Raw genomic sequence first — 10,289 nt, 5'->3', positions numbered from 1 at the left:
ATCTTTCAATTCTTATGTTAGCCAAAGCTAAGACTTTTAAATAAATTTTCTCTGCAGTTTTTTTTCAGACTCTTTTCCCGTGATTTCCAGAGGTAAAAATTTAATTGTTATACACATGTAATAAGTACAACTACTTGCCTACTCCAGCAAGTTAGAGGTTCATGGTGAGATATTTTTGACTGGCAACTCCTAACAAGGTCTATATAAGTGGTGCAGGGACGTTAACCAAGGCTTGTAGTAGTAACTACCTACTTGCCTAGTATAGTTTCACAATAAGTAGCAATGATAACCCTGTCTGAAGTACTGGATTTAATTTTTTGACTGTGACACAAAAAGCTCAAATAGCTTTTGAGCTTTTGCAATGAAGTATAATATAAAATAAATCCTTATGGACATGCCCACCCCTCTAAAAGTGCCCTTCTACTCCACTAAATGCATGCATGCTGCTTTTTATCTTAAGCCGGTACAAAAAAATCTCTGAACTGGCTTGCTGATCTTTTGACCCCAAAGTAATCTGTTTAGGATGTGTTCTAGTTTTTAGCTATTATTACCGGGTAGTTTTTAGCTATTTTGAGACTGAAAAGGTCAGATGATGATCAGAGTATATTTGAGTCTCAGGGTTAATTTGACCTTGACCTTTATATGAACAGGTCAACTACCACTTTTGTAGAACTACAAAGGATAAAGGTCTAATGTATTCTATACATTACTGGAGTATCAAGTAGACACTGTTTTACTTTTAGCATTGATATGTTCCTCTTAGGACCTGTTCCATACTAGTACATAAATCATCTTTAATGCCAGTTCTCATATTTACACAAGTTTGAAAGTACTGTAAATCATTTCAATATCACGGTGTTAAAATTTCACGATCACTAAGGAAGTAACAATCACGTTGGTTGTAATTTCACGCAGCAAGAAATTAATTTAAAATTCGTATAAAGATAAGTAAGTGTTTAAAAATTAATGATAGCATTCATGATGGGATTAATTTTGCAGATAAATGATAAAACGTGAACATAGCAAAATTAAAACCATCGTGATCATTTCCTAATCTACAGTATTTTAGCTTTTGTAGGGTCAATATTTCCATTACCCTAAAGAGCACAAACTGGCAATACTGTAGCACAGTTTTAACCATAATAACCACCTTCAGACCATTTTTACATGTTGTAATTTACAACAAACTTTATTTTCTATTTTTAAACATAAGTATACACCAAGCAAAAACAAATGCTTCATAAAAGATGAACCAAAAAAAAGAATTATTTACTGAAAGTTTGTAGCACTCACTCATATTCTCCAGTTCCAATCACTTTTTTTACATTTCACCAAGTAAAGACATATACCTTTTACATGTACATACTGTATATGAAAATTGACTTCAACCATAAAAATGTTTCAACATGATAAAAGGTTTGCCAAGTGTAAATAAATATTTTTTTTCTTTTTAGAAAACCTCAATTTTAATTTACACAAAGAACTTGTATTATCCATTAGCAATGTAATGAAGATTCATTTATTTATAAATGCAATAACTATACATGACTACAGCAAAACTCACTTATAACGAAGTGGCTGGGACCTATAAAATTACTTTGCTATATATCCGTAATTCGTTATATCCGTATTTGAAATTCATGAAATTTATATAGCTGGGGATCAAAGATGACTTCGCTATAACAAGAATTCACAATATCCGCGTTCGTACTAAACGAGTTTTACTGTACTTGCTGTACATAACTACATTATAAGGATGACAAAGAACCTATCAAGACCTTAGAGGACTTTAACTGATGACTTGCAATTTCCTAACTTTGATCATGCCTTGCAATCAACCATAAAAAGTTCATCCAAATGTCACTAGCACTGAATGGACAACTGCACAGGATTCATGATTTGATTCAATTTCTTATACACTGTATTTAAATTCAGTAATGACTTGATCATCTACACTTTCAGAAGTCGATATAATTTTTTTCATACAAATGTAAGAATATTCTGGAATGAACCAATGTACATTTACATATCCCCAATAATTCCATTCAACTATGCAACAGTGCATAAATATCTGATTATATATTATATATACAAGAAAATACATGCACAGCAAATTTTAAACTGATTAGTAAAAATTGTGTACTTTTTCCTTTAATTTTCAAAATCTAAATGATGCCTTGTATTTAATAAAACTTGTATAACAGACGACTTTCACATTTACAAAAGTTATTCCCCTTTGCAGAGTCAATCCGGGGTCAACTGGTGTAAGACACTGTTTTCCCTCTATAACCTTACCAACTTTATGGGTCAGTATCTCAGAAACAAAATCTGTATGAATATGTTAATTACATTTTTCATGTTGCCCCATACTCTGGCAATACAGGTACAGATCGATATTGTCCGATAACATTTGAAGATTAAAAATTATTAACAGGTAACTTAAAAAGGACAAAGTGGGGAAAATGAGCTTTACGCCAAATAGGGGAGATAACTCTTAGGAATGTGAAATTTGTCTATTTGTAAATAGTACCCTCTTTTTCAAAGATAATGCATTACTTTTTTACTTTCAACAATCTCATTAATCTAGACACAACTTCACATATACCTCCACTTACTTTGTATCATGCAGATTCAATATATTAATAAACAGATCAATGGATCTCTTACAAGGTGAGTGTGACATTATGTACATGCAACCAATAGAGTATCAATAAATAAAAAAAAACATCAAGACCAGTACTTATCATTAAATGTAGCAATCAAAAATGAAAAAAAAAAAAGAATTGGAATAACTATACTACATTACAGACTATAATAGCTATGATGACGCTGCCACTGGTTCTGGTGGCGCTGTCTGTCCATGATTAACAGCTGTTGTGTCCACATTTGTTACATTTGTGGTGTCAGTAGATACAGGTGTGGGTAACACCTGTGGAGGGACCCCAGTGGGGGCTGAGAAAGGTGGGACCCCACCAGCTGGAGAGGTCACCAGAGTTTGTGTGGGGAGGGGGAAGCTGGGAAGAGGAATTGATGTTGGTAGGGGCACTGATGTTGGTAGGGGCATTGAAGTTGGCATGGGAAAATTTGGTACTGTTGTTCCCGGTGCTGCATCTGAAAAAGTCAAAAAAAGAATACTTGACATGTGTACTTGCAAAAACATTTGATTATCCTAATGAAAAAAAAAATCTTAAGATTTACACATAACAACTGATTGTCAGCCAAGTCATTAAAGTCATTCAAACATTATACTAAATGATTTTCAATATTCAAGTTAGACACATGACAATAATTATATGTATCTAGATGATTAATCATAACATTCCCACACATCACCACAATTAAAACTTACTTGGAAGCACCATTCCCGGTGGCATCCCTGGTAAAGATACAGGGGTAGTCAAGGGGGGAATAGATGTTAATGACGGAAGGTTCCCAATGCCAGCAGGTAATGTAGAGGGAGGGGGGATGCCTTAAATAAAAAAAAAATCCATACCAATTTAAGCCCCTGCTATGGTGTTAGCAAACCTTAACCAAATATTAAAGCTTAAATCAGGTAGGTAATGAAAAATAACCATCAATAACTGTACCTGTTGGGGCCCCCATTGAGAAGTTGGGTAAGACCATTGGGGGCTGGACCCCTGGTAACTTGTCAGTCTGGGGTATTACTGGAATGGTTGGTGTACCTAAATAGCAACAAGAAATGCATATTCATCAATTATACAACTTTTGCTTCTAGTCACCATTTTCTTAATTATGAAATGTTTAAAATGTAACCTTTGGCATCATTTTTTCATAAACAACAAATTGTAAATATTTTTTAAAAAGTTGGCAAAAAAATTACACTGTGTTATGATTTATTGAATGTAAGGTGTAAATGCTAAAACATACAAACTAAAATGTTAGATAATCCTGTTTCTTACCAGTATTGATGTTAAGATTTGACATGTCCTGTGTGATTCCTGTAGTTCCACCTAGAGGCACCTGTAAATAATATAATACAAGATTTTATTATGTCATTAAAATAACTGTTTTTATATTACAATGTAATGTATTCTAGCATAGAATAAATATTTAAACAAAAAACATTTTTAAATATATTGCATTTATATCACTATAATTTTAAAATAAACTAGATTCCCATTCCTCAAGGTTATACATGTACATACAATGTATATATTTTATTTTTAACACATACACACACTACTTTTGTTGGTAAATATTACGAAGAATTGAAATAACACGAGTCTTACAAATGCCTAAATTTCTACTCATGGCAGAATTAGCTCAACAAACAGTATGAATTTTGTACATGTATTAATCATATAAATGTTAAAGATATATTCTATATTTGAGCAAATGTGTGAACTATACTATATCGGTTAATAAATTCAAACCCTCCATGGTATGTGTTCACCAAAATTCACTTTTCATTATAAATAAGTAAGATAATAACAACATTTAAACATTAAATCGTGAATCTTGTATCTAGCATAGGAAAAATTCATTTTTGAAAACAACATGAAATTCTAAACAGCAATGTGTGGCACAACAGAAACTGAAATGAAATTATGAAATAAACAAGGAGATTGAAAATCAAAAACTCTAAATGACAGATGATTTAACTACAAATAGCCATTTTTTTCAATGAAAAAAGTTCTTGCATTTTAAAATACAGTAACACAGTATTACTTTATATCAAAGAGCAAGATTTGTAATGAAAGAAAGCAAGTAAAGTAGTCCAAGAACAGGAAATAACAATGGAAATTTCTCTCTTGAAGCTTACACTTTTTGGCAAGTACTGCAGATCAATTAATTTTCGCGACACCTTATTTTCGCGAGATAGTCATTGACTCTTAATTAGCGAGACAAAACTTTCACGAATTGTGGACAGTACCTTATATAATCTTAAGTAAGTCTATTATATGCAAGAATGAAATTTTCGCGAGCATACCGTCTCGCGTATTTACGCGAAAATAAAGTTCTCGCGAATAAAAAGTGATTTACAGTACTCTTAAGAACAGATTTTAGCTACTTATTTGCAATACAGTGTAAGTAAAAAATTCTGAAAAACAGACTGATGACATTCCAGAGATAATTTTGAAAACAAATCCTGTTCTTTATTCTTTTGAATTTCACTTTAAATAGATAGACCATCTTACATGAGTTTTGCAAGCATGATTATTTAGTTATTTCCCACTTTTAGACAAAAATAACTACAAGTAATATCACTGATAGTATGTCAGTATGTAGGTTAGTTTACATTAAATAATCTAAGTTACTCAGATTGATAAAAATAATTATTTTTTTCAGGATTAAAAAGAAAGTAACAGCAAAAAGTAGAGGTTACACACAAGCCAGTCAGTACTACTGTGTGTGGTTACCTCCTGAAAATAGTTCAGGTCGGCCCTCAACTGTTGTTTGTACGGACTCACACCCGAGGGAGGCAAGCTCACTCCATGACCCAATCTCTACAGTCAAATACACACATCAAATCTAATTCTCTGATCAGATTTTCTATTTTCTACTTAGATTTGTTAAAACATGTATGACAACAATGTCTACACATGCATGCACTTGTACAAAATATATATTGTTCAAGATCTCTAGGATTCTACAAAGAACTATCGGCTAAGACAGAATAAATATCTCGTGCTTACCTCTGCAAAACCATCCTTAGAAGGTTGTGGAGGAGCTGATGGCGTAACACTGGACTTTGATGAGGGAAACTGACGTTTAGGAATACGATGGAGGTAGCCATAGCCAATACCACAACCTAAGCTGTAGAGAAATATCATATCTAAATTATCATATTACATGTACTTCCCCCCAAAAAGTTATAAATCATGAATCTGCTGATGACTATGATAAAATTTATTTTCAAAAGACACAGATAAATATTTTTGAATTACATATCATACTTAAACTAGAACTGTCCAATAGGGACAAATACCCCCGCTGGGTTTTTCAGAGTAGGTGCCAATTCAGAAATATTTTATGGATCTAGTAAGGGGTGTTCACTATTGTCTAATAAAGTGCCCCGCCACAGCATGATACGCCCATCAAATATTGTTCGATAATCATAAATTGGTTAGGGTGCAAGAAAATCAAGTAACCTTGATTAACAGATTGACACAGATTTCAATGATCTAATTTCCATTTCTTATCATGTTTAAAATATTGTACATACATCTCTAAGAGACTTACAGTGTAGGGATTAATTAAAACAAATTATACATCATATAATTGTAAACTGGCTGTGTTACAGCTTAACAAATATCCATCTGCAGCTTTAAATTGTTTATTGCATATTTTATGAAATAATGGAAATGCTACAGTCTAATAAAAAAAATCAAAAATTAATTATTCTTTAGACTATAAAATTCTAAGTGAGACATGATTGCAATTTGTTGCAAATATATAAAAATTGAAATGTAATTTTTTTTCAATGAACACATGTATAATTAATTTTAATTATATTATACAATACTAATTCAGTTTTAATCATACACTAAAACATCAATTTGTTTTAATTACATTACATCAATTGAAAGATCTTTATCTGAACTACAGCCATCAAGAACTCTTAATTAACACAAGCAACTATAAGGCCATTTCTTTTTGCCCAACTCCCAAGAGATGAATTAAGATAATACTGCATGATGCTCTTGCCAGTAAACTCCCGACAATGAACTCATTAATTTCTCTCTAATTTGACATGTACATTTCTGCTATCAAAAATTCTCCTTGACCAGTGCTTGATAATTATGCCCATGGGACAAACTGAATTCCTCTCAAATCATTAACATTTGTTACAGAATTTGCTGTAAAGTATATGATAAAAAATAAGTTTTTACTTAATTTAGCATTTTTTAATAAGGATACGACTATATTTTTACATTTTTTAGGATTATGAAATTTAAAATTTTAAAGACTTAGTTTTTTTTAAAAAATCACTTAAATTAAAGGTCACAGTGACCTTGAAATAGGTCGGGACACACCATCTACCCAAGATGCATAAATTGTCCAAGTTTGATGATTGTAAGTCTAATAGTTTTCTAGTTATGAGCCAAACAAAATCACAAAATAAAAAAGAAAAAACGCCTGTAAAATGCAGAAAAATCATCCAATCATGATGAAAATACCAGGTGCACACCTTCATATGGTGAATAATAAGTGTATAAATTTTCAGACAAATCCATCCAACAGTTTCTGAGAAACGGTCCGGACAAAATCTTGTCTACAGACAGACGGACAGACGGACATGGTGATTCCAATATACCCCCCCCCTAAACTTCGTTTGCGGGGGTATAAAAAGCAAACACATTTTAGTAACTTGAGTTGAGAATGCACTTGCTCCAAAAATTTTCACTAGGATTTGAACACAGACGCCAACAATCTGGGTATAACATGAGCAATCTTGACTTTGTTAGCTATAAGACATTAAATTAATTTAAGCCCAGACAACCTACCTTCCTTCTCCACCCCATGCTCCATTGGGAGTTAGTGTAACCTCTCGACAAGAATCTGTCTCTGTATTATACACATACAGTCTCAATGGTTTACCCTCATGATTTTCTATTAATGTGAACAGATCTTCTGACTGAAATTAAAGGAATTCAATCATTAAAAATATTTTATCAATTTTGAAAAGAAGCAGGTTTAAGTTTATCAGGTCTTATCAGTTTTGATGCTTTCAAAATGATTTCAAATATGAGTTGTACATATGAATGCCATGACATAAAAGCGGACAATTCTTGAAATATGATGCATTAATTTGTTACATTTTTAAGTTTTAAACAGAAAAAGTCTCACAAAGACTCATTTGGGGGTTATTTTGCTTTAAAAAAAAAAACAAAAAAACAGAGCATCACCAATTTCAATTTTTTCAATATGTTGTGTAAAAATCTTTAGAAAAAAAAAACACATTATTTAAAATCTTTGCGGGGGATGCATGTGGTCAATATCATCTGAAGAAAAAAAAATCTATAGCATTTTGATTTCTTTTGCAACTTTTTAAGAAGATATGGGAAATGCTAAAGTAAGCATTTAATTTGTGAGTGTGTACCTCATGTAACACTGAGTCAGCTCCTATGATGTAATCCGTATCTGTCTTCATACCAGCTAAATCTGCAGGAGAATTGGGTTGTACATCCTGGAATTCAATGAACATGAAATCAAGTCTAATCCCATGGCATATCATATACAATGAAATGAATGAACAAATTAAATTCATTGTTTTATACTGAGTGCAAACTTAATTTATTGTCATTTTACATACAATGAAAAAAGTACAAAACATATTCAATCCCTACTGAAAATAAGTACAGTTGAACTTCGGTATCTCGAACTCCAATATCTCAAATACCAAATGTCGAATTGATTTGGAAGTCCCAACCACATATTCTTTAAGTATTTTACCTTCAATATCTTGAATTCTCAGATATCTCCAAGTCTTTTCTCAGTCCCATTAAGTTCGAGATAACAAAATTTGACTGTATTCTTACAACACTTACCAAAACATGCCAAACATTTTCATTGGCACCCTCAAAGGAACAGAACCTGCAAAATAAATCCAACCAGAGTTAAAACACACATGCCAAATGAAATACCCTTCTGAATACCATTACTTCACCAAACTCAATGATGTATCCTCTATAATTAAACAAAACAGAAAATACAAAGTGTAAATATACGATAATGAAGGTACTTTACCTGATACTAACTCCCAGTAACCCTTGGCCGCCCCAGTTGTGACTTGGTATAATGGTCACTGCTCTAACAGACTGAGTCTTACTGCTGTATACAGCCATCTTCACAGGTTTCTCTATGTTTGCCTTCAGTAAATCTTTGAGGGTGTCATTATCCTCATTCTAGGGGAAAAGACGAAATCAGCTTATTTCTATCTTACAATGCAGGATATCTTCAGAGTCAACATCATGTCATGTTGCTCCATTTATTTCTAGTTGTAGCAAAAAAATATGCATATCTTGGTTTAAAGTTCTTTTTTATAGAATATTTTTCATTATCATTGTTCCATACTTCACATTTGTGAAATGTATGTGAATTTGATATTAATCACAATTACTTCATGACAAATGTCTTACGAATCAGTTATACTGACCAATCTTGTATTTCCTATAGCAACAATGAAGTCGAAAAATGCTTCCAGACCAGCTTTATGTCCAGGGGATCCATCTTGCACCTGAAACAACACAATTTCTTTATTGTTCAAATATGTCATGCGCAAAGAAGTCAAAGGGCGAGGAAGCAGTCTAACTCAAGTGATATTTCAATTGTCAGTGGTAGAGCATTTTAAATGGCTGTAGTATTGTTTTAGTGATGATTAAGTTGTAGAAGAATCATCTCTTTACTGAGTTCTCTCATCTCGGAACTTGAATCTGTGAAATAAAGCTGTAAAACGTAGGCTGAGTTGCGACACCAGCTGGTGTCGCTCAATTCCCACTTTTCAACATGGCCTCAGCTCCAACTCTTCTCTGCACGTCACAATATAAAAAGCAGGGGTAAGAGTCGGAGGAATCTCGGAATACAACTAGACTGATGTATTAATATTTTAAAATATTTCGATACGTTAACAAATAAATTCTTTATCATGTTGGATAAATGATAATGGTTACAAGAGTATGAAAAAACATGGCAATTTGTATGTCATGCCACGAACACATGGTCACTTTGAAAAAAAAAACAATGCCCAAAATCGATTTTATACCGAGATCGATAATGACTGCAATATCATTGCTATCGACACAAAATCAAAATGATTCACTGATTATCTCAAATTTATGAATTTCAGTTCATATGACAATATTGATAAAAACATTTTCTCAGGAGTGTATTTTTTTTTTTTGAATCTCAATGAACATATTCATGTCCTCTTTACCCGGAGAACATGGTACCCTTCGGTGCCTCCACCAGGAACTTCTCCTGAACTCCAATATCCACCCATTTCTTCTTAGCCCTTGTGCGGTCAACGACAAAAACGAAGTCTGAATGAAAATTTTCTGCAGTAAAGACCGGTTTCGTTAGTTTATTTACAGCAAGATGGCAGGTACGTGGCAGTGGTGCACCATGGGAACTTCCGGGATTTTTTTTCTCAAGTTCACAAGGACAACCCAAAAATTTCCGGATTGACTATTTCGTCATGAATAAAACTAAAAGTTAGATTTCTACAGAAATCTACAACGTATAAAAGATGTTTAGTTATTGTTTATTTTGTTTAAGTCAAAATAATCTCATTATGTCAAATCTTACATTTGATTTAGAGCAGTAGT

At 32.6% G+C, this 10,289-nt stretch overlaps 1 protein-coding gene across 2 annotated transcripts; it reads right to left on the bottom strand.

Moving 5' to 3' along the window:
- Positions 1–1,155: 1,155 nt before the first annotated feature.
- LOC134275369 (Golgi reassembly-stacking protein 2-like) lies at positions 1,156–10,089 on the bottom strand. 2 transcript variants are annotated; one of them, XM_062757645.1, is made up of 12 exons: positions 9,899–10,089; positions 9,122–9,202; positions 8,713–8,870; positions 8,514–8,559; positions 8,066–8,152; positions 7,470–7,600; positions 5,658–5,778; positions 5,382–5,468; positions 3,921–3,981; positions 3,588–3,683; positions 3,350–3,469; positions 1,156–3,111 (listed from the first exon to the last, which is right to left on the bottom strand). In XM_062757645.1, the coding sequence occupies exons 1-12, from the start codon at positions 9,962–9,964 to the stop codon at positions 2,819–2,821; spliced, it is 1,347 nt and encodes a 448-aa protein (XP_062613629.1). In that variant the 5' UTR covers positions 9,965–10,089; the 3' UTR covers positions 1,156–2,818. The 2 variants fall into 2 exon arrangements, with proteins under 2 accessions (XP_062613629.1, XP_062613630.1); XM_062757646.1 differs by lacking the exon at positions 5,382–5,468.
- Between the last annotated feature and the right edge of the window lie 200 nt (positions 10,090–10,289).

This window comes from Saccostrea cucullata, unplaced genomic scaffold (genome assembly GCF_032062105.1).
Source record: "Saccostrea cucullata isolate Sc308-1 unplaced genomic scaffold, CSIRO_AGI_Scuc_v1 ctg242, whole genome shotgun sequence".
NCBI lineage: Eukaryota > Metazoa > Mollusca > Bivalvia > Ostreida > Ostreidae > Saccostrea > Saccostrea cuccullata.
This window is presented reverse-complemented; position numbering and strand designations above follow the sequence as displayed.